At 37.4% G+C, this 25,422-nt stretch overlaps 1 protein-coding gene across 5 annotated transcripts in view; it reads left to right on the forward strand.

The window, feature by feature from the left end:
• Positions 1–25,422, forward strand: part of SMAP1 (small ArfGAP 1) — a 96,074-nt gene that overhangs the window by 29,334 nt on the left and 41,318 nt on the right. Inside the window, exons 4-6 of one of the 5 annotated variants that reach the window (XM_055809576.1) lie at positions 2,048–2,123; positions 16,708–16,785; positions 21,120–21,200. In XM_055809576.1, coding sequence (XP_055665551.1) covers positions 2,048–2,123; positions 16,708–16,785; positions 21,120–21,200 — 235 coding nt within the window. The remainder of the gene's footprint in view (positions 1–2,047; positions 2,124–16,707; positions 16,786–21,119; positions 21,201–25,422) is intronic. The other 4 variants (XM_055809577.1, XM_055809578.1, XM_055809579.1 and 1 more) reach the window with 4 other exon arrangements.

The raw sequence follows: 25,422 nt of genomic DNA on the forward strand, positions 1-25,422 counted from the left end.
GGTCCAGTCCCCGCCCCCCCCCCCCCCCCCCCCCCCCCCATCACTTCTGCTGCTTAATCACAAGACTGACCTTTCTGGGCATTTTTTTATTCTTCCCTTGTACTTGCCAGGGATGCTCTGGCATAGAAGCTAACTTTGAGGATCATCTTGATGTGTTTTTGAATGGCAGCTTTAGCTTCCTGTTTGAAAGCGTTTTTTTTCTACTTTTATTTCCACAAGAGTAGAGTGAATTGTAGAATTGTATTTTGTCTCTTCATTTTACTCTCTTAAAACAGTTTTGGCATGTGTTGAGGTTGCTTTAATTATATTTTTTTTGTTGTTGTTACCAAGAGCGCAGTAGGTTATTGATCTAAAGAAACTTAAATGTGCTCCGGAAAATCATGCATATTGAAGTGGTGTAACTTGAATAAAGTGGGTATTTTTCAAAATACACAACTCAATATCCCAGTGTAATAGCATCCTGAAAAATTAAACCCTATGAAATTTACGTACTTATGATTCGGTGATTAATAATTTTCAAATTAAAACTTTCAAATTGTCTGAAATGTCAAGTGTGCATTCTGGGAATCTGCTAAAAATAGGGAAATATTTATGCAAAAGAACTAAAATACCAAACACCAAAATCTTGAGCAACCAAAACTTAGAACACTTGGCAAAATAAATATGCCATCTGAAAATGTTAATTTTGGCAAATAACTAAGACTTTATTTGAAGAAGTGATAGTTTTTTCTAAGGTATTTTATAGAAATAAAGTTTAAAATATTTTCTGTTTAATTCTAAATTACTTCTAATTTAATGTAGTTATCCAATTACAGCCCAATAGCATGGAAAAAGATTCAATTCCCTTTTTCTATCTCTTCCTCCCACTATGGTTATATAATGCAATAATTTCTACTGTGAATTTGAAAATAAAATTTCTGAGGGAATCCTGTCTTGGCTAAATCTGAAAAGTTATGGGAGTTGCGTATTATTACACAATTGCATATTTGGGAAGAGGTAGCAAAGAATGTTACGGGTTTTGCAGCTTTTATGATTCAGTGTGTTCAGGTGACACTTGCATACAGTTTGAATCTAAATGTCATTGTTGATGATATAACTTGATGCACAGAATGAAGGAACTGGGTGCTGTGAGCTCAGTGTTAATCTTAAGCAACAGTATGTGGAGCTAAAGTGTCTTTCTATTGATCGAAGAAAAATTGCTGTGGCAGTTTGAGGCAATGAATCCGAGCTTCCACAGTTGCAGTTTCGATTTTTGAATGGATAATCAGATCACCAAACAAATTCATTGAAATTTATTCTAGAGATACCAGAGAATCAGCTTTACTAAAGTTAAAAGTAATCACACTGCTTTTGGATGAGACAATAATTGAGGAAAGCAACTATTTATCCTCCTTGTGTTTGAGCTAGGAAGTTGTCAGTTCTGATCTTCTACATCAATATCCTTGCTGCTATTTCCACCTTTACTTCAATGTATTTCTAGCACTAGTGTTTTGGTTTTCTTTCCCTTCCACAGAGGTATTTGTTATAGTAGGAGATTCTCATGGAGGACTTACCTCTGAGAACTGTTTACGATCAGCTTTTGATGCATGATATAATTTGTGCAAATCGGGGAACAGGTACATGCATTTCACCTTTTACCTGAAAAGAAAATACTGTTTTCCCAAGTTCTGATGGTAAACAATACCATTAATTATTTACCATATATGAGTACCTTTATTCAAGAATTTGCAGTAATGCAGCCCCGTAGCTTATAAATATCAAGCAAAAACGTCCTAACTGTGGAACACTGCGTTACTTCTAGTATATCTTTCTCGTATTGTTTCATTAAGAGATTAAACTGATTCATTCTCTGTAGTAAAACAACCCTCTTTTTGACACTGCAATAGCAATTGTTCTGTGTAAAGCAGTTTGTTCTGTTTTAGAACTACAAAATGAGATGGAGCAAGAATCTGGTGCAATTCTTTAATTTGAATAACCCGTCAGGTTTTTTTAGGTTAATGCTGCTATTTATCTGAATGCATATTTTCCTTAAATGGGCTACTTCCAGAGCTGTGGAATTTTTCATTAGGGATAAGTATGAAAAGAAGAAGTATTATGATAAAAATGCAGCTAATGCCTTCAATGTAAGTAGTTTCACCAAGAATTCTGTCACTTTTCTTTTTTGAAAGCTACATAAGAGAAATGTAGAAAACATTATGTATGTTAAAGTGTCTTTCACAGTCAAAAACTTTGATGCAGAGCTAAATGTTTTCTCTCTCTTGAAAGCTATTCCTAGGTTTTATAAGTTCAACATACATTGTCTATTACATTTATAATGCGAAGTGTTATGATCCAACAAATAGCTTGCTTCCAACTCTTTATATTGTGTTTTTAACTCTTTATATTGTGTTTTTCTCTTTCAGTAATGGGTAGTTCCTCAGCTATATTTTGAGTCCTTTCTGAGTATCTTTTCCCATGTTACAGGGATAAGATAGGATTACTGTTTCTGGTGACTTTGTCTTCCCTCGTTCTCTGTAATTTACCTTGATGAGAAATCCTATGGTGTTTTGGGCCCCTCTTCTAAGGGTCTTTTATTGGTCTGCTGAATTCCAGACTTCCTTGCAGTGAGGTGCACTGTAATAGCAAACATGGGCAATATGACAAACCAGCTGTTGAATCATGTAGCTGTGTTCACTACAGTAAGTTGGTGAGTGCTTTTCTAGCAAAGCAGTTTAGAAAATGTCAGCCTTTGCTGAAGCTCACAGCCTTGTTTGGTTTTTTTGGCTATTTCTGGGACATACAATCTAGTTTATATATTTTTATTTGTGCTTTAACTTTGATAGGGAAAGGAGTGCAAGTGTGGGTATAAAGAGTGGGAGTTTATGCTGCCTTTCCCATCTGAGAAAATGGATCTTTCAATGATAGTTTCATTCGGAAGGGAAAACCTCCAAACTTGCAAACTAGAGAAGGGTATTTCAGTAAGCATTGTTGAGGTAGGGGGAAAATTGCTTCATTTGAGAGGTAAAATACAATTGTGGTTTGAATTACACTGTCAGTTACCCTTCTTTACTTTTATTCCTAAGTAGAAAATAGGAAGAATTGTTTAAAATTATGCTTTACAAAGTTCAAAAGACTCCCGAGATCTTTCTAAATAGAGAACCTAAGTGTCTAATATAGTAGTCCACTGCTGCCTTAATGTGTTTGAAGGAGTAATCAGATTTTGCTTTATCGTATGTCAAGTAATTTTATTCACTTACCTGTCATAACAGCAAGGGTAAAATCCAGACAAGCTGAGACGCATGTTACTGCTGAGTAGGGAACACCATTTTATTTCTTCCTACTTGGGTTTTTCTTTCATTGACTAATCTAAATGGTTTAATCTCTTTGAGATAGAAACAAAATCTGATAATGAAATATTTTGGCAGCAGATGACTCGTGCACATTCACATTCATCTGCATTTCTTCAAGGCCACCAAACATCAGGCTTGAGGTGGGCAATCTGAAATCCTGAAAGTACACAATACTGAATTCGCTGAACTACTGTAGTGCCCATAGTTCTAATGTGCTGCTTGTATTGGATTACCCTCCTTGCTCTGTCCCCAGCCCAGCTCGTGTGCACGTGTAGTGCAGTGACTGGTGGTCAGTGATCATCTTTCAGGTGGGCCTGGGACTGACAGGGAAAAGGAGGAAAAGGCGCAGCTGGGCCTCCATTCTGCATGTCTGGTATGCTGCTTTCCTGCTCCTGGATGGTGTTGGCAGGGAAGGGGAGAAGTTGCTCTATGCTTCCAGCACATGGAGGTCTGTGAGGAGTTTTAGAAGAATGGGGTGAGGAAGGGAGTTCTGCGGGGATACGTTTCTGTGCCCCTGTGCAGCAGGTGGTGATGGTTTCTAAAGCTTTCTTTTTGCAGTCCTGATGACATCCAAGACACCTTCCCTCTTCCCACCCTGCCAGGAGTTGGCTAAGATTACCTGGCAACTGAAGCGATTCCTGCTTGTAGGCCTCAGCATTTGCTAGCACGATGCTTTCATGAGTAATAATCTTGTGACCTGTTCAGGTGGGGAGCCTATGCTTCAACATGGCAAGCTCTTTTCTTCCAGAAAATTTGTATTACCCCACTTACTTTTTCAGAGAGCACCCTGTGCCTTATTTTTAATCAAAATCAGAATTGCTGGGGTGATGCGAACTTTTTAGCACACTCACTTTTTGTTATCACCTTTGCAATAGCAATGGCCTTCTGCTTGGATTAAGACTGGTTTAAGTTGGAGATGTGTATGTATGTTGTCGTTTGGTAAAATGAATCCCTTCAAGGTATGAGCAGGTAATACAGAAGTGCAGAAACAGGCTTGTTATGACCTAAGGGCTGCTTTCCTTAACCAGGTAATTTCACTGAGGTTTAAAAATTCAAGAGGCTTTCCTGGATTTTGTCCACTGTTACAAGTTGCTTGTGGTAAAAGCTTCCTGTAGCTTAAAAATTGTTTTGAACAGATTCTCTTAAAACATGCGGCACAATATTTCTCTTACCTTAATTTTGGCAAGATCATAAATCTTTTTACATTTGTCTAACACTATAACAACTGTGCTAGTGTTAATGTACTCTGACTGTTGGAGCCCAAGAGTATATGTGAAGGTTCAGTTCCTGGTTCTATGATGCTTAGGTTTCATGTATCTTTTCCCTTGTTACAAAATTTTTATCTAAAATTGTTAATTATATGAGATGGGTTTTTTTCTGACAAGACTATTATATTACTGTATTTGGGGTTTAGAGATGCATACTATAATAACAAAATTAGCTAGTACAGAGACCAGTAGTGCCATCAAATATGCAGACTAAATACAGGCAAATATGAAAAATTAACAATTTTTTTTCACGGTTCACTGAAAAGGAATGCCGGATAAAGCTGTGTGCAAAAAAAGCATCTGCAGTTTTATTGTCTAGTTAAATGCATTATTCTATTTAAAATGTAAGTAGAAATTAAATATACATTACAAAACTGACAAAGCAGTGTGACTTTAAAAAATATTTAAAATCTATTAAAATGCATAGATCTCAGAGTCTTCAGATCTGTCATTATTGGGAAAATGTGAAATGCTGGTTCTGCATCACTGCTTAGGACTGAGTGGTACAACTTACTCTGCTGTTAAGAGTGGGTTGTCGGTAAATAATTATCCTCGTTTCCATGCTCAGACTTGGTGCAGGCATGTAACTTCTTTACAGAAAGACCTGAGAGGCTGACAGCCTTGAACAGTGGCGTGTTTGGGGTTTTTGTTTTCATTTTTCTTTCATTGTATTTCTGTAGTTTTGTTTAGTTTGGTACTGGGAAATATTCTGGTAGGTTAGGCCTAATTCTTAGGCTTCAGTCTTGAGAAAAATCTTCTGAAATACAGCAGGCATGGTAGCCCCAGGTAAGCAAGCTATGGTGCTCAGGGTCAGGTTAGGAGATGTAGGTAGGGAATTTGTCAAAGTGATCCCACTATGCTTGTTCCTTCTTTTCACAGATGTACTTTCATATGTACTTCAAGTGAAACAAGAAGCAGGAGCTTTAAATCAGAATAAGCAGTGTATCTTGGGGGGGGGGGGGGGAGCCTGGGAAAAAATAAAAAATAAAAATGGAAATGGTCTATTAATTATTTTCTGCTAACACTGATAATACAGTTAAAATTAATCTGATATTTAAAGAAATATGCTGATGTGGATGAGTTCTATGGGCGCCTTTCAGTTGTTTTGGAATATTTATACTTTTTTAGATCTTACTTGGAGCAGAAACCTTTTTCTAATCATTATAAATTGTTAGTATTTTGTATGTGTTTGCTACTTGATAATGTTATAAGACAAGACGAAAAAGTTTCAGAATGTCTAACAATGCATTTGTAGAAATACTTTTTCCAGACTACTGGAATATTGCCATTTTAAAAAAAAAATCCATTTAGCTGTTGTTAAGGTAGCAGTATTTACTTTTAAGCTTTATTCTGATCATTGTAAAGAAGAGAATTTTGAGTAAATTAGCCTACCCAGGGAGGCAAACTGATTGTGTGGGGTTTTTTTTTTTTTTTTTTTTTTGGTACCCCATCGAAGTATCTTCAGATGCATGTCAGCTCTTTGAAAAACTCTTATAGTTGCAATGATCTGTAAATGCTTAGATACATGTTACAAATGCTTAGTTGTAGGGTTGTGGTATTATGACTGAAACTGTGAAGACAATTGTATTGTATTTATGATATTTAGGAAAATGTATCCTTATTATCAAAGTATATTCCATTTAAGCAGCGTAGCCCATGACAGGGTTAGAACTAGTATTTCTCAAGCCAGTGCCTATCATAATTCTCACCCAACATTAACAAGAGTCACAAAAGATCAACACTTGCTTTCTCAGAAAACAGTTCATAGTTCTACTGTGGTGAAACCTCGGTTTGTCAAGACTTGTAAAGACCAACTGCTTAAGAAACTCACATCTCTTGATCTGGCCAGCTGCTTCCCTGTTTCACTTTGGTGTGATGTAATTTTAAAACATTCAGGACTTCATGGGGTTTTATGCCTTTTCTGTATGCTTAAATTTAAGAAGAAGAATACAAGTGAAAACACTTGAAGCTGACAGGATGTTACATGGGAATATATATATATATTCTGTGAATAACACATGTGGTTTGGTTTTGTTAATGGCGGGAATTTTTTTGCTCTTTGAATAATCAACTTGGGAGCAGTGGTAGCAGTTAGCAAGTCCACTTATTTTGAATATCCTCAGCATAATACTGTTGTCCTAGAATTAATTTTCTGCCAAACCTCTTGATTTTTAGGCATACATAAGCTGTGAATGATGCAAAGTATAGCACAGAATCCAAACTTCACACAGTAGTGAAATGATTAGGGCATCTTTGGAAATGATGCATCTAAGATATGAAAACATGAGCTATTTACTGCGCAATATACTATGCTGTTTGACTTGATTTATCCCTGAAAGCTTGTACAATGCAATTGAGAGCTTGCATCGCTTCTGTAGTTAACCACAGACAGTTACCGTAGGTCAAGGGGTGTGAGGTAATTTTCTATGTTAAAACTCTCCTTCAGGTGGGTGCTGTCACCAAACTCTTCAGGAATATAATTCCGCTGCAGGCTTGCACCAGATTGTCGCTTTAAAGCACAAGCAAATCCTCTTGTATTTATCATAGGGGTTCTTGTACACAACAGTCCTGGAACTGAAGGGCAAAGAAAGCAGTTTCACTTTTAACAATCTTAGTCCTGAAGGCTGTTGCCTATTAAATCTTTTGTTTGCTTTGGGCAAACAAAACTATTTATTAAACTCTTTACGCTCCTTTAGTTTACTGTCTCCTGGAGCACTCTTAGAGCGCAGCTTATAGTTGTACAAATACCTTTCCCCAAGAATCTTGAGCCTGTATGCTTAAATAAATGACTTGAAGGACTGTTTCAGAATAGATGCTGTAAATGTAAGTGGAGCAAATGCAAGCCTTGTTGGAGACATACTTTGAGATGTTTGTTTTTATGAAAGTAATGTCTGAACAGAGTATTCATCTTGACTGATGTTCTCTGTATTGAGTCCAAAATACTTGTAATCAAAGCTATGCAGCTGATAAGGTGAAGGGACAGTTGTTAATGAGGCTCATGATCTTAGATGCAGTGATCAAGAGAAATAGCAAACATTGCTTGTTTTAGGGTTTTGGGAGTTAGTAAGAATCTCCCAAAATTACTGGTTAGAGGAAGTAAGCATTGAAGTAGACGATTGCACAGTTTGCCGATAAGCCAAGAGGAAATGTATAATTTTTAGAATCTTTTAGAAAAAAAGGTTCCAGAAAGAAAATCTGTCTAAAATAAGCTATTGAGTAACAGCTGCTGGGTTGATTCTTTGAGACACAGGAGTGCACTAATGAAGGGGTTTCTGGTACCCAGTCCAAATCATTTAATTTGACTGTATCTACGTGCTGCTAAGTTAAAAGTGTACTAAAGTTGCACAGAGGTTCAGGAAATCAAGTTGGAAGCAATCATATTTTCCAGATTTTTTAAAAGCTCAGTACAGCCTCTTTGATGTAAAATACAAACTGTGAAAAGACAATCTTGCTTAAAAGATTGTTTATTTTTGTATCTTTATACCACACAAGTAATGAGGAGAAGCAGTGAGGTCACTGTGTTGAGTTTGGAAAAAGATTAGCAGTGTAGGTATTATCACAAACAATCTCTGCAGTTTTAAATAAAAGTAAGTATATAGAAGAAGAAAGAGCACAACTTCTCAGAATGCATATGGAAATGGCCTTGTTCAGGGTGGATGCTGAATCAACTTAAATGGATTCCAGGTACTTTCAGTCTCAAAATTTACAGACTAGCACAGTCTATTCCACTGCATGAAGTGGGAATATATTATCATGTCCTGACAATGTTTAGAGAATAATAAACGAAGATTCTATATTTAAGAAAGGGTGTAAATTGTGTGGAGCAGAAGTTTCATATAACCCTAAAGTTCAGTGAAGGAAAAGAATAATGGTTCTACGTTTTTCATGCTTTCCTAAGACATTGTGTATAGTTTAAAAGCCATGAACTTAAACAGGCAACTGGATAAAATGTGATGCGAATTTAGAGATTTTTCCAAAGTGATCTTAAATGAGATTAAATCCATAATACCTTTACCACACTAAAATTAAGGTGCCTACATGACATATATGGATGAACTGGGGTGAGATAGGGTATGTGAACAGGAAATTTATAGTAGCTAGCATCCAGAAGCATTTAGTCATTGAGCTGGAGAGAGATTACCAGTTAAGTCTCCCCGTATTGCAAGAACCACTGTGGGTTTTTAGTGGTCTATGAAGAACTTGTGAATCAAGTGATATGAAGTATTTTTGAAATATGCTAATGGAGATGGGCATCAATAGGAAGCACTGAAATGCCATACAAGAATTATGACTTGTGGGCAGGGGTAGTGGAAATGAGATAAATTAGTTTGCAAGATCATGCTGTTAGAATGGGTTGGACTGCAGAATCATAGAATAGCTCAGGCTGGAAGAGACCCTTCATGATCACCCAGTTCTCCCTGCTTAAAGTGGGGTCAGCTAGAACAGGTTGCTTAGAGCTGTGTCCAGTTGAATTTTGAATATCCCCAGGGCTGGAGACTCCACAACCCCCTCCGAGTAAACTGCTCCAGAATTCAACTACCCACACAATAACGAAAAAAAACCAAAACCAAACCAACCACCAAAAAACCCCCTATGCTTATGTTTCAATGGAATTTCCTGTGTTTCAATTTGTGTTCAGTGCCTCTTGGTCCTGTTTCTGGATACTACAGGCAACATTGTGCCTCAGTCTTGGCTCCCTGCCACCAGGTATTTATACATATTAATAAGACTTCCCTCTTCCAGGCCCCCTCCTCCCTTAGCTTTCTCTCCTCCAGGGTAAACAGTGTTAATTCACTAAGTCACTCCTTGTCTGAAAAGTGCTCCAGTCTTTTAATCATCTTAGTGTCCCTTTGCTGGATTTGGCTCCAGTCTGCCCACATCTCTCTCGTACTTGTGAGCCCAGAACTGGCCATGTTTCTAGCTCATGTTCAACTTGTCCACCCAGACCTCCAGGTCCTCTTCTGCAAATCTGCTTTCCAGCCAGGTGACAACCAGCCTGTACCGGTGCAGGGGGTTATTCTTCCCCAGGTGCGGGACTTGGCACTTCTCTTTGAACTTCACATGGTTCCTGCTGGCCCATCTTGTCAATGGTGCTCTGAATGGCAGCACACCTATCTAGTGTATCAACCACCCCTCCTCATTCTGTGTCATCTGCTATCTTGCTGGTGATGTACCAGCGTAGTCCTATTGCATGTGTTATTAATGAAGAAGTTAAGTAGTGTTGGCCTCGGTATCAATGCCTGGGTATATCATTAGTGACTTTGCCCCCAGTGTTTAAATGAATGAGTTAGAGAAGCCAAGGTGTGCATATGCCAGCTGCATTCCTAGTAGCTCCCACGTGCATGGTCTTGTTTTCCCTGGTTCCGTAAGTACTTTCATTTGAGGAGTAGTTCACACAGCTGGACTGCCTAGCTACAAGTTACTAAGTCCAAGTAAACAAAGCTTCTGCCAAAGCTGAAATCTGTAGTGACTGCATTGCCAGTTTAACATGGATCATGAAAATGTAAACGATCCTGCATGCAGCAGAGCAAGCCACTTAGCAGAAAAAAAGGTATTGTTGTGAAGTGTTGGGAAGCTCTCGGTAAAGACAGTTTTCCCTGGAACAAATACAGAAGACATCCGTTAGGTTGCACAGGGGAAATGGAGGGCACTCCAGTAAAAGATTAAAAGCATCTGTTTTGATTATCCTGTGTCAGCCTTTAATTAAGCCATGGTGACTCTCCATAAATATCTCAGGAGGTGGTTGCCTGAAGCAGAAGCTAAATAATCTAAAACAAAATGTGGGCAACAACATGTATGGATGCTCTTGGTTAGAGCTGGAAAAAATATTTTGAACTCAAGTCTAATACTATTAAATATATTTGTATTTCTCAGAACACTAATTGCACCTCTGCTTGATGTAAATTTTATGAATGTCTGTAGCTCTGCACACAGTCAGAACTACAGCTAGCTTGTGCACAAGCTTCACCGTATTCCTGTAACAGGATATGGGCACTCTGAAGGGATGTAGGAGTGGTAAGTGTGTTCAGAATGTTGCCAGAAGAGCAGTACTGGCATCTCTGAAAAGCCAGCTGCTGCTGTGTTTTGTGAAACGTGGGACACGACCCTTTTTATGTGATGTCCAGTGGTTAGAGTACTGAATAGAGGAGACATTTTTAGTAACTCTAAAAAAAGCCTTGTCAGTTAGCCTAAAGAGGTTTTGCAGAAATTCATAGGTAAGTGTTACTGATAGTACATTACTATTCTCATTTTCCTGTCAGTATTTCGGGAATAGGCCTCTTTAAAAAATGACAAGCAATTGGTTGTGTGTTTATATGCATTTAATAGCAGCCTGTAATTGCTGGTACTTTAAAATAAAATACGAATTTTAGCGTTGTCAACGTTTGTTGGAGATACACAGTAATAAATTCAAAAGTCTGCTGAAATAAGAAAAACATATCTATTAGCTGAAGTTAAAACCTGTCAAATGAGTGTAGAGTAGTCCTCTTCATTTAGGTCATTTCCCAGTATATTGTGTGCTTATGAAATGGCCACTCGAGGGCACCTTTGTATTTGGTTCAGCTGCAAATTTACTGAATATATTGACGTGGTTTGATAGCACACTCATTTTTTAATCTCTTGAATCTTCTGAGTGATAGCACCCTAAATTTTATATTTTAATGGAAGCTTAATATAGGTTTCTAAAGCTTTAACTTGAATACTTTTTAATAAAAAGCTAAATAGTAATATTTATTACATAAAGAGCAGGATTTTGGAAAAACTACAAATAAAAGTTGGTGAAAACTTAATTTAGTACGCTGACCTTATTGACCAATAGTGTTTGTATGACTGTTACCATCAGTAATATGTTAGTACAAACTGAACTAAGGTAAAATAATTCTGAGATTTTGTATGTTTTCTGATAGGTTCATTTAAAGACTCTTGTAAGCTTACTTTTTTCACTCGTAGTAGTCTGGTGCACAGACTAAATCAAAGCCATTGGGTCAAATACTGTTTGTGCTGATGCTTTTACATGAACTATTGACATAGCATGTATTTGGATATTGCTACTACTAAGTAATACCTTCATAAATACTACAAAAGTTTTTAATGGGGAAAATGGGGACAGGTCACTTATTGCCCTGTAAGAGGGGCAGGGAACTGGAGTAATACTGTAAACCTGCAGACCCTTTCTTTTCTGATCTTAAGTTTTTGTGAACCAAAGAGTCTCTCACAGAACATAGGTGAAAATGAAATCTTACAGGACTGTTGCATGCGTCTGTATTTTCTTGCTCAGTACTGAATGTACCTGATGTTTTACGGACAGTATTGAGCTTCATTATGCAAAATGGTTATTTTTACTTCATCAGCTTTCTAAAAAGGAGCCCCAAAACACAAACAATGGAAAGAGATTCAAGAATTGCTAAACATAAAATGGCTACAAGTCTTTTGGTCTGAAACCCGATCAAAATTTTGTGGACATACGAGTATAAACGTGGAAACTTAAGAAACAGCTCCTTGCCTTCATTCCCTTTTTAAAACTATTCTGAACTCAATTCTTAATCAAAATACCCAACTACTCTTCAGTTAAAAATTAAAATGAAATACTCAGATGCTATTTGTCAGTTTGCAATACATTCTTAATGCACACAAGCACGTCAACTTTGGGTTTTTTCTAGCAGCAGGTATGGTTGGTTGCAGGGGTTGCCATTGGTTTTGTTTGGTACTTTATAAAGTGCCAACAATCAAGGGCGCCTTAGTTGACAACATTCCAGAGCTTAGTGCTAACATGTTATCAGAGTAGATCAGTGTCTGCTTCTTCACTTGAATTCTGGAAGATTCTGGAAATTGTTTTTTGGATTTTGATGAGGAAATTTAGATGAGGTTTTGATCGCTTGTCTTCAGTGGTTTCGATGACAAATCTTATTCTTAGTACCTTCCTGCTCAAATGTCTTTTTCCATTGGATCAAAATTAAACAAAGATATTTTCTACCTTTCCTGTTGTCTGCTCTTCAGACATCATAATTGGTGTTAGTATTGGCCAGTTTTTCTAGAAACTAATTCTTTAGCTTTTTTTCTCTGTGCTTTCACTGGAATATAACAATTGGATTAAAACTGACGAATTGGAAAAGTGGGAACAGAAGACAATTATTGCTGTGGAATACTGGTTTTTTTGCAAAACATTTTTTTTTTTTATTTTGCTGCACCAAAGAGGAGATGTCTCCTTGTAAACAACAGTATTTTCAGGTACTCGGACTTGGATCCAAGCATGGAGTAATTTTCCTGTACTGATGCTTTTGATGAAGCTTATGGAAACAAATAATTATTAATAAAGGCTGATAAATACCAAATAGAAAACTCTTATGCTACTTTGATGTAGCATTTATATAGTGCTGCTTTTCAGTGATCTCAGTGTCCTAAAAAGCAGTTTTTAGATTATTATTAAAATGCTGCTTTGCAATCCTGAATGGTGATCAGGGTTTTACTATAAATATTTAAAGTGTGTTTGTGGCTTTCAACTAATTAAAAGCAGTTTCACCAGGACTTAGTGCAGCGTTTACTCCAGGACAGTTGCATGCATATACCTGTCATGGCTGAGTGCTTTGATACTGGTGTTAGTCTAACTTCAGCGCTCTCTCTACTGGCCCCGAGTGTAGAAATAGGTCGCTTATCAGATGCTTTCTCATTTGTCATTTGTTGGCAAGTTAATAAATCTCTTTTGACTACAGATGGGAATGGCTCTGTTCTGTAAAGATACTGCTTTATCACTGCAGTAGTTTTTTTTTAAAAAAAAGATTTACTGAAAATGCAAGCCAGCAGCACACAACTTGTTGTCAACCACTGCTCCTTATTGGTGCTTCATCTGTTCAGTAACTTAACATTGGCCATAGCTAATGGTACGTCTGCACTGCGAACAGGACGTAGAAGGTGTTAATACTAACTTTGAACGGTCTAATCTGGGGTTTGGCAATGAATCATCAAGCGTAGAAGTTGTATAGGCTTGATTTATGCTAATGAGAAAGATTATCTGTCCAGGTTTTTGCTGCATATTACATCTGTGAAGTGTGCTGCAGTTTGAAAATACAAACATACCACAACCTTTCAAAGTAAGAGTTGGGGGACAGTACAAGGGAAAACAAAACTTGTGAGGTTTTATTGACAGCTCAGAATCTCAAGCAACTTCACTGGTTTTCTAAAATATGGGACTAGTTGGAGTTAAAAATGACTATTCTGAAATCTCCTGAAAACCAAGTGCTTTGGCTAAGGGATCTGGTTTCTCTTGGTGCTTGAAGAGGGTATCAGCACCCATAATAACGACTTGGATATTAGTGAAAATTCGGTCTTCTAACCGAAAAAATCCCAAGATAATAATAGAATACCCTTAAATCGCAGTGTTATTATAATTTTCAGTTTTATTTGATGCTAGTTCTGGTATATGGGCATTACCCAACATGACAGCTGACAGACAAGGAGCAGAACAGCTGGCGCTGCAGGGACTTGATTCTAGCTGGAGAGCACTGCCTCTCCCTCGGGCTCCTCGGCACTCGGCGAGGGCCGGGCTGGATGCTCTGAGGTCAGGGGGCGGCTGGTTCAGTGCCAGCTGGCAACCTGCACAGGGTTAACAAGTCAGCTCTCCCCGAAGTGTCAGCTTGTCCCAATGGCAAGTATTTTCCCAAGCTTCTCTGGTACCCCAACCAACTCTCCGTACTCTGACTGATAACTGCTCACCACAGCGCACTGCACCAGCCCCCCTTTTAATCCTGTTTTCTGTTCAGCTTTATCCAGCCACTCACTTTGACTTGATCGGATTTTTTCATTCAGATTTCCTTATTTGGTGCAGCGGGTAGATAAGAAATTTAACACCATGCAGTGGCAATAAAGCTGTTCAGCAGCCCGAACTCATACTATTGCTTTCATTGTATGAACTTAATCAGTTCTTTATACGTTGTCATGTGTCTTCTCTTAAAGATTAGCTTCAGTCATATGCCTTTTGTATTCCTGCTTAGCTGAATATTTACATATGTGAAGTGTGCTTTCAAGTGCTGTTTTTTAGCCTGAAGTGAATATAGTGCTGCTGTTTGTCTTTAGACGTTTTTCTTGGGCATTTCTCGTCTTGTACACCCTGTTCCATATCCCAGGCTAGGTGGCAACTGCTTTTCACTCTGTCTTCTGCAAATAGCTTGCATGATGCTTCTCCATTGATTCTGTGATTCCATGATTCTATTACTTGATTGGCAAAACTGTAATAATTACTTTCAGGCCTTCATAGGATTACCTTATATACTAGGTTAGATAATACCTTAATTTATGATGATGATCTGGAGATTGAGAAAGGAATGTTATGGGAGGATGAAAATGTGATGCAAGCATCTATAGTGCTGATTTCCCTCCGACCCCCAAATGAAATTCTGCTTACCTGGTTCTGTGAGGAGAGTAGCTGTTACCTGCTGTTCACCTCTGAAAGCTATCAAACAAATTTTCTTAAAATCTGAAGCATACAAAAGAATGAAAAAACCCAACAAACCAAGCAAACCAAAAACAAAATCCCAGTTTATCCTTAGAAACCTTGAAAGTATACCTAAGATGTTGGATTATCACAATTTTACTCGTTAGCATTTAATTGAAATCTTAGTAAGGAATGTGGTTTTAGTGCTCATAGTTTAATACATGTAGTTACTTAATCATTTTTCTGACATGTTTATTTGGTTACAATGTGGTGTGATGGGAATAAACAGGATCCCTGTGTTCCTATAGCAACAGTTTGAGAAACTACTCCATTGCAGCAGATATATCCATAACTCTTCTAATAACCTGAGGATTTTAAATAGAAATATAAAATATATTTTATAAATATAAAAACGAGGACTCTGTTTCATATTTCTGCAGGTAAAATTTGGTTTAAAAATTAAACCTTATAAATATCTTTCCTGAAGCTCTACACCACCTTCCAGGATAGGCATAGTGTCTGAGTTTGTAAAAATACTGAATATATACATGTTCTATTAAAATTCCAGCTGTATAAGCTATGGTACTGGTAGGATTTTCTGTAAGAAATATGGGTGTTTAGACATGAAGTGGGGTTTGGGTTTTTTTTTTTTCAGTTTTCTGTTTTCATTTAATGCAAGCTGGATTTTTTGAACTAAGTAAAAACATACCATCTAAATTGGTTATTTTGATCCAACATAATGACCTGCTCTGTAATAGCTTCATTTATTTTTAAATTTTCCTTGTAGATAGTAGAGTTGATACAAAACAGTGTAGAAGTGTCAGCTTTATAGCTCTGAAGATCTTCTACATGTTTGGTAAATGTAATTCAGTTGCATTTTTATAGTAAGGGGAATAGAAAGATAATGTTTCCATTAAAGTGATCAACTATGCATAAAGAAATAGGATAGGAAGATGTATGTAAACACATTTAGAGAAATCCTATTTTCTTGAGCAAACTGCATTTGTTGCATATATAACTTACACCTTTTGGATAATTCTGGAAGTATAGTGGTGCTAACAGCAATTTTACATACTGATTCCTAGAAAAGAAATGTCACCTATCTGGAAGGTCTGGCACCCTCTGCTAGGATGTGGCTTTATATTAACCCTAAGCTCTTTATTCATTTGGAGGGCTCTTAGAGAAGAGTTAATGAGAAATTTAATTAACGTATAACTTTCAGAGTGATTTTGCATTCCTCTTAATAAAAATATTTTCTTACAGTGAACAAGAAGAAAGGCACTCTCATCTTTCCCCCTCCTCTGGGACAGTGTGCCTTCGTGCTTCAGAACATTAATATTTCAATAGTCACACTGGATAAAACTGAACAATGGATGAAACCTAATTATTTTTCTTAGGCCTGTGATATGATCTTATCCAAGTTCATTTTCTTATATTCTATTCTAGTGATTTGCATTATAAGTCACTCATTCCTACCTGACAGATTTCCTTGAAAATTTGTACTGATAGAAAGAAAAGACGACTTTGTCTCCTCTTTTTGTTTCTTCTATGTTGTATTTTTCCCCCACACCCAAAATTATTGAAAAAAAGAATGAAAATCATGTCTCTTAGCTACCTCTGTTCCCTCCCTTCCCAGCTGTTCTTGCTTATTTTCTTTCTCATTTCTTTCCTCTGTTTTGTACAGATAGCCTCTTCTGATGCTGCTCAGCCTTTGGCATCCTCTCCTTCTCTGCAAGCTGCTGCTGAGAAGAGCAAAGCAGAGGTACATGGTTTTTGGGTGTAACTCTTGTCAGGTTACTGCTTTACACGACTGTTTGTGTTTCTATCGAGTAAGCTAACTAGAATATTTGAATCCCTGGTAATACTTCAGGCATTTAAAATGCTTCTTTCCTTGCTTTCTGGACTATATAAGTGAAAAGAACTGATAACGTAGGACAAAGTGCATGCATGATTGCTACCTCTTGGTGTTTATATGACAAAATTCTGGTTCTGCTCTGGTTTAGTGTCACAAAACTGTGGAAACACCATTTCATTCCCATCCAGTGGGCATGAGTGTCATTGGTCCTGTCTCCTCAGGAATAATTTTTGGTATCTTTATTTTATATTACTTGCTTGTTTCAGGATCTAAATTATCAGTACTGTTCCCAGCCATTTAGTTCAATCTCCTTGGAGATAAATACAGAATTAATTTAGTGACACTTCTGTTAACTCATGTTGGTTTTAATATTCCTTCTAGCTTGGATATGTGTATGTGCTGACATTACATTTACTGTTTAGAAGAGCCTTTGAAAAACTTAACACACAAACAAGTATCTTTCGTATGACCTTTCAGTAAATGTCATAATTTGCAACAATAACGAAATACAGGTTTTTAGAGAGTGAATGCTCAATGTTGGGCTCTTTTGGATACCTCACTCTAAATTGAGACTATATACAGTAAATGAAATATTTATGTTTAGATCATAAGTTAATGTTTGGGGTTTTTTCTAAATCCAGAAAAAGTGGACAGATATGAATTATTTTAGTTCAGCTATATTTTAAACATTAATTAAAATTTAAATGGACAGTGGCATGGAGTAGACCCACAAGCATTGGTGAATTTGACGTATTTTTAAAGTTGTACCAGGAATAGCAGCAGCCAGTTAGAATGAAAATCACCTTTCCTTTATTACCTGCCTCTCTTGGTGCATTCAAATTTGGAATTTCCTCTGTGTAACTAGTATGCCATGTTGTTAGAAATTAATCTTGGGGGGGGGGGGGGGGGGGGAAGAATAATTTTTGCTGGCCAGTATAAAGCCAGTTTCATTTTGTTATCTTCATGGTGCTTTTTGACTGCTTTTGCAAGTAATGAAACACTTGAGTTGAAGCTCTGGCATGAATACAACATCTGAGAAATGTTTTTATTTAGTCTGAATTCGTTTTTATCTAATGGAGCTGAAGCAGAAAGCTTGCATATTGAAATTGTGAAGTGTGAAGATGAAGGACTTAAGGGTTTTCAGGTCCACAGTGAAAATGAAGTGAGTGAAAATAGTCACTGGGAATCAAGAGACTTCCTGTAGGCTTTATGAGATGTGAAGGTAGATACACTGGTGGAGTTTTAAGTCTTCATAGATAACACTAAGAGACTGTCAGGGCTTTGTTAAGGGCAATGGGAGGCATTTGTTTATATTGGGTCACCTTTATGGAGTGTTTTCCATATGAAACATACTGCAAGGCCTCCTCATTCTTGAAGTCCTGAAGAATAAGTTTCTAGAAACTTCTCTATCAGCAAGGTTTCTCTAACAAAACGTATTTTAAAAACATGTTGAAGTCAAAACTGGAAATCAGGCCAGCCTGAGGATGATCATATGCAAAAGCTTTAACTCTGCTTTCACTTAAAACATATTCAAGTAAACTATAAAGGTACTGTGTTTGAAAAGTAAGTGTCCTGTTACGACACTTCCAACAACCTTTCCCAGGAGGAGAGGAAAAAAATGGCAGTTGTCTAAGATGAAAAGCTTCCACAGGATTAAGTTACTCAACTTTGGAAGGTTGGAGTGGAGAGTGAGGACAGGGAATGAAAGACTTTTGGAAAACTGTAGCTCAGACAGTATATTTGTATGATTTGCAGTACATTGTTATGGTCACGGAATTTTGGGAGTCTTTAGAATGCAGGTTGGTACTGGGATCAGTAACACGGTAAATGGAAGAAAGGCTAAGCTTTGTTTGAAAGACATAGCTATGCATTTGTAATCTCAGGTCAGTAAGCCTGCAAGTCTCAGGTTGTTATGATGACCTCAAAATAAAATACTGCTCTAGACTTGTCCCAGTCATACAGACTTTTTCTTGAACACCTGGCACTGCCACAGGTGAGATACGGTATTGGGTGGACTGTTGGTTTGGACTACTGTGCTCACTTTCGTGTTTTTAATGTTCACTAAAACCTAAGTTGGTCTCTGTTTCTTTTCTTCAAAACAGACATTCCAAATGCCCCTTTACTGCAGTTTCATGACTGTGGTCATTGCTTTCTGTTGCTAGACCCATGTTTAGGTGGGTGCTCACTGTATAGCCTCAGTTTCCAGGACCTGAGTGTTCAGGTTAATGCCTGATTGAGTAATTCACAGGAGTTAGTTGAGACTTGAGTAACTTCAGTGGAGTAACCCCAATCCATCTGGTAAACATGGTGAAAGTTTTGAAGATTGATTATTGGATGTTATGAAGAATGTGTTATTTGGGTCCCCCTGTGCCTAATGATCCCCCTAAAAAACAGAAAAAAACCCCAACCCATTGTCTTAGTGTTAGAACTCTTTTAAGCAAATGCCATGTTATACAGCTTTAAAAATTAGATATATTGGATGTTAAAAAGAAAAAAAACCCACAATGTTATTGGCAGAAACTTGTAGCCTAGTAAGCTGTTTTATTTTTAATACTGAAGTATCTTGGTTTCAGCTGGGACAGTTAATTTTCTTCTTGGTGGCTGGTGCAGTGCTGTGGTTTGGAGTTGGTGTGGGAGCAGTGTTGATACACTGATGATGGTTTTGGTTGTTGCTGGGTACTGTGTGTACTGGGTTGGGGACTTTGTGGTTCCTTGGGCCCTGCCAGTGAGAGGGCTGGAGGGGCACAAGAAACTGGGAGGGGACACAGCCAGGCCAGGTCACCTGAGCTAGCCGAAGCGGTATTCCATACCATGGGATGGCGTGTTTGGTATATAAACTGGGGGAGGTCGGCTGGGGCTGCCCGATGGTTGCCTGGGGACTGGCTGGGCAAGGCTCAGCGGGCTGTGAGCAGTTGCATTGTGTGTCACTGGTTTCCTTCCTTCCCTTCCCTTTGGATTTCATTCCTCTCTCCTTTTCATTGTAACTGTTACTGTTGGTGGTATTGTTCTTTTATTATTATTATTATTTATTTTGTCTTAATTATTAAGCTGCTCTTACCTCAGTCCTCAAGTTGTGCATTCCTTTCTGATTCTCCTCCCCAACCCCCTGGGTGAGCTGGGATGATGGGCGTGGGGGGGGGCTGTGTATGCCTGTGGGGGGCTGTGTATGCACACAAGGCCAGCACCGTGGGCAAAGGGGGCACAGGGGTGAGCGGCTGCGTGGCAGTTGATTGCTGGCTGGGATTAAACCACGACATGGAGCTGCACGGACAGTTACCTAACCTTTCAGTCTAACCTCCCAAATATTGGGAAGCTTGCTAAAAAAGTGTTTTGTGCACCACCACCAACAAAACCCCACCAAAATCTGTTTTGAAGCAGCTTTGAACATAGGGATCCAAGTCTAATGGCTGAAAGAACATTTAGGAGCTACTGTCTCATCTCCTTTATTACAGATGATAAACTCTTGTTCCATCCATTTTAATGTTCATGTATATACTCACTATTACTGTACTGTAGTTGTACAAGATCAATGCAGATTGCTGGGTCTATCACTGCTAACTCTGTCAAAGCACTTGCTGGCCTAAAAAGTCCATCTATGCCTTAAGGAATATTTTATGCTTTTCTTCAGTCGGGCTGGGTCTGTAATATGAACCCATTTATTCATTAAAAACTAAAATAAAAAAAGCTTATGTCTTGTCATTATGATGCATATAAAGCAAAGGGATCTCTTATGACTCAGCGGGTCTGTCATATGGCCCAAGTCAACTTTTTAGATTCAGGAATATTATTTTTTTTTAAGTGTACTAGATTAGCTTTTAAAAATTAACTCTCTGCAGAAAGCTGCATGCAAATTACCTTCCTATAGTTCTTTGGTCAACAAGACTGGCATCTGTCCTAATGACAGAGGTTACCAGAGTTAATGGAGTATTTGTAGATTATTTTTTTCTTTGAGCTTTGCTTAGCTTAGGAGAAGCAACACTGGGGTTTTTTTTTCCTTCTGTTTAGAAGTAGAAATGCAGATGAGCAGGTGAAGTAATTGATTTCTTGAATGCTCAAAATGAAAATATTTTTTAGTGGTACTATTTGAGCAAAATGAGTCGCTTCTGGAAGTAGAGCAGATAGCATAAACTCTGAATTGAAAGAGAGTAACTGAAGATCTCTTATATTCTGTAGGACTGTAGACATTCAGTATGTTTGCAAATGCATTGTTATTGAGTACTAGCAAAATACTTTTTTTTCAGAAGGAAAAAGAAAAAAAGAAAGAAGAGAAAAAGAAAGAGAGAGAATCAGAAAAACCATCAAAACCATTAACAGTTGAAAAGGTAAGCATAGTTTGTTTTTTCTAGTTATTTTAAAATTACACATAGTATTAGAAATATACAAAGATTTGGAAGAAAAGGAATTTTTTAAGATGTGTGTGTGTGTATGACTAGTAATCCAGGTAATCCACATGAATGGTTTCCTTGTGCTGTTGCTTGCATACAGACATCAGTTGACCATATGAGGAGGAATGCGTTTGGGGGAAGAGGGAAGTGAGTTAAGCTTTGTTAAGATTTAAGCTCAGGTTAAAAACCTTATCAAGGTTTTTAAGATATACCATTGCTGCTCTTGCACAGAGATTTTCAGTTTCATTGAGCGCTTTATGATTCCTTAAAACTGTCTTTCATAAATTAATCGATTTTAAACATAACTCTAGGTAACTTGAAAATGCTCAACTAGATCATGTCACAGAACATGACAAGCAAACCAATTAAGGTGCTTCTTTATGCAGCCGTATTAAAGCGTAATGAGCGGTCTTAGCAACATGGGTACAATTAAAATTTCACTTACACTTCTGTATAGATTTAATATTAAACAAAAATGGAATGGGTGATTTAAGTATTAAATACAAAAATTTATTTTAAGACAGATGTCCTCTCTCAGATGATGTGAATCCATTAGTATGTTCTGATTCTGCACGCTAGTTCACAGAATGCATTGGAGTCTCCCATCTGTCAGTTTATTCCACAGTAGTGCTGTGCTACAATTACGAAAAATGTTGTGTATGCATGTGTTATGATTGCAGATGTATTTCTAGTTCAGTTTTCAAATAAAGCTTTTTATTTTACATAGTAAAACAAGAGACAAAAATGTATATGCACCTGGAGTGGAAAAAAGCCCCTCCCCAATACAAATATCTTTTTTTCTGAAATCAGAAAGCAGTTTTGGAATAAGTTAGCACAGAAGCAAACTTTATTATGACAATTTGTGTGTCTTCCCTGAGCTAGTGGAAAAGGCTATCCTTATGGTAGGAGGTTAAAGCATATTTATGGATGACAATAAAAATATTACAACTGTTGATTATTGATACTTTACAAGGACATCCAGCCAAACTGAATGTTTTATTCTGTTCTTAGAACAAGATATTTCAGTTATAAAGGCTAAAAACATTGGTGTGGTTTGGAAAACTTAACTTTCCAAAACCCAGAGGTGTACTTTTGGTCAAGTTTGGTTTTAGAGAGTTTCCCTTTGCAAGGATGCCTGAACCTTGTTGCATGGCTGGGAATACTTGGTTAGGTGAGGAGAAAGGATGACAGTGCATAGTCACAGTCGAGGGACTACCCTAATACTTGAAATAAAAACCAGTTCAAATGCCACTGATTAGATTTACATTTGAAATGTCATTAGATTACTTGCTTAATCATTAACTGGTAAAAAAAAAGTATTTTGATTTTAAGTGCTTGTACTAAAAAATGTGGAATTTGGTAAATGTATCTCCATTAGATAATAGTGAAGTTGTAACAGCTGCAAAATGTTTGAAATACTGCAGCATATTTTATTTCATTATTAATGTGTCAGCACTGATTGCTCAAATGGTACTTATCTGTGTGTCATCTTTTTAATTTAAGAGATTCTTTAAGCTTAGGCTTTTCAAGGCTTTTAAAGATCATTCAAAATAAATTATTTTTAGACACAGCCTGTAAACTTTACATACTTTAAAACTGCGGTTGCTTTCTAGAATCCAAAGATAGAATCAAATGCTTGTTTCCATTGGAATGGACTGGTGAGATGGAAGACCAAAAGGTTTTTAATTTTATGTATGGAATAATAATACATTGCTGCTTTTGTGGTGTGAATCTGCTTCAGGGGATTGATAAACATTAATATTCATCTTAGTTTGACTAACATTGATATGCTTCACATCCTGTTAGAGACTGTAATTTTAAATACTGCGTGTTGCATCAGTAGAGGGGTGCTGGCGTTTTGGCATTTTCAGCAACCACATTAAGCAGTACCTGGCTGTTTATCCCAGTTCTCAGCTTCCTGGAGAAGGAAACAGAATCTGAGGATTCTTTGGACACTGCATATGTGAAGTCACTGATCATCCTTATTGTAGGCATGGTTTATCTATCTACAGCCTAGACATTCCAGGCTTGGGAAGTGAATGAAATAAAAATATATGACCAAGCAGCTGGCGGTTCTACCACAATTTTGAGACTTCTCTTGATTAAGGTACTGCGAGCAGTGTTTTAGCCGTACTGTAGAAGAATCAATAAAGATGGAGAAGATGATAGGTCTTAAACTGGTAGAGCGTTGAAGCTATAGAAAACTTCAGATCTCTTTACAAGCGTCATGTACTCCTACAAGTCTTCAGTTCCCAGCATCTTTTTTGTATCTTATGTTAAGTTTCTTAGCTCTTAAAACAAGAATATGCATCCGAAAGAATTCAGATGTTCACGTTCAGTTCTCATGTTCTGATCTCTGCTTCACAGAACTGCCTAATCTGCTCCTATATCCATGTAAGAGCCTTTCTTTGGTGTCTAACGGATCTTTAGCCTTTAATATGAACGTCTGTTGTGACTTCTGTTTTATTTTCAAATATTGCTGAAAGCTTGTAGCACTGATTTAGTAAACTAGTATTTCAATATTGCCTTAATGTGTCATGTAATTATGGTATAAAAGATACTTTGTTGATTAGCATGCTTGGATAAGTAGAAAGAACTGAAAATCTTTTAACTGATTTAACAACAGTGGGCTTTCTTAGTGAAATTGCTTTTCAGTAAGAATCATTGTGTCCTTAAAACAGGTTTCATGGGAAACATTTTTTATGAATGTTCGAGTTGGAGACAGTGATTTCAGATGTAAATTAGAATTTCCTCAAGATCAGAGATATCTACTGCAGAACAGTGAGGAGCAAGGATAGTTGTTTAACTTTTTCTGGGCTGTTCACTTTGTGTGACAAAATTACTGGGTAATTTCTAATATGATATTACTATGTCAGCTACAGATTGAGTCTAGTCTAGTGATTAGCACTTTATTGGAAGCAGCCAACAATGTGATGTTGCCTGTAGGATCTGCACAATTCTTAATAAAATAAGTGACATTGCCAAGCTACTGGCAGCTGTAATGGTTTCTATCAGTCTAATTGAAGAAAGTTGGGAAACTTGCATAGCTTACCAAGGGTCCTTCCTCTCCTCTCCCCATGCCGTTACCACAATTAGAGACCTCCAATTTCCTCAGTGCTCATGTTTAAAGTAACCTTACCCTTCAGTTACTTCAGAGGAAAAGAAAAAAAAATGCAAGAAAACTACTGGAACAATTATTATAGAGTTCTTCATGATATGAAAACTGGAGCCAGGTTACATGAAGCTGAGATGTCCTGTCAAAGCCCAGCCTGTTTGCAAGCAACAGAAATGCCAATTTTAGCAATATAAAAATGTGTTGAATTGCAAGAACAAATAATCAAACTGAGCTAATTGCATGCTGCTCACGCCAACAGCAAGAATAATAGCACAAGGCAGACTGTCATGCAATGAAAGCAGCTTTTAGATGTTCTGTACTCAAAATTTAGATTTTGTTAATTGGCTAAAAAATTAAATGTCATACTTTAAGAGCCCATTTCAGTAGTGGAGAGGGAAGTCAGTAGTTTGACCACCAATCTTATGTGTTTTGTTGATCGTAATGTGAAAACTTTTCATTTGTAGGTGACAAAAAAACCAGCTAGGCTTTGAATAGCCATCTTTTAAACTTCAACATCCTGCCCACCCTTTCATCAGCTGCCGAGGAGCTTTCCCTTCATATTAATTACTCTTTTGCACAGCTGAAGTTGTTGAAATTTCTGAAATCGGCCATGATTTTCTTTTTTTTTTTTCTTTCTTTCTTTTCTGCCCTAAGCTGTCTGAATGAGTTCTGCATTTGGAAACAGAGTAAAACAATGAACTCCTTTTTATTTCTAGTATGTCTACCAAGTAGTTTTTTTGTGCATCCTTGGGTAATTGAATGTGTTTAGTTTACAGTCATTTGGGGACTTCAAAAATATGTAACCTAAATACTCTACTGGTGTGTGAGGGAGCTATCAAAGCCTCATAGTAGTTTTCTGAACTAAGATTTAAATTGTGTGATTGTTTTAGCTAGAGTTTCTGCTCATAGGTCAGAGAAGCGCTTTAGGTAACCTTCATGCTGCATGAAGCGTGTTGGAGCAGGCTCTGTGTGTACCCCATCCACCTTCTACCTGTTTTCCACTGAAAGGAAGCATAGAATGGAAGGAGATGGGATGCAGTCCAG

The sequence above is a fragment of the Falco peregrinus genome, chromosome 7, assembly GCF_023634155.1.
Source record: "Falco peregrinus isolate bFalPer1 chromosome 7, bFalPer1.pri, whole genome shotgun sequence".
Taxonomy (NCBI): domain Eukaryota; kingdom Metazoa; phylum Chordata; class Aves; order Falconiformes; family Falconidae; genus Falco; species Falco peregrinus.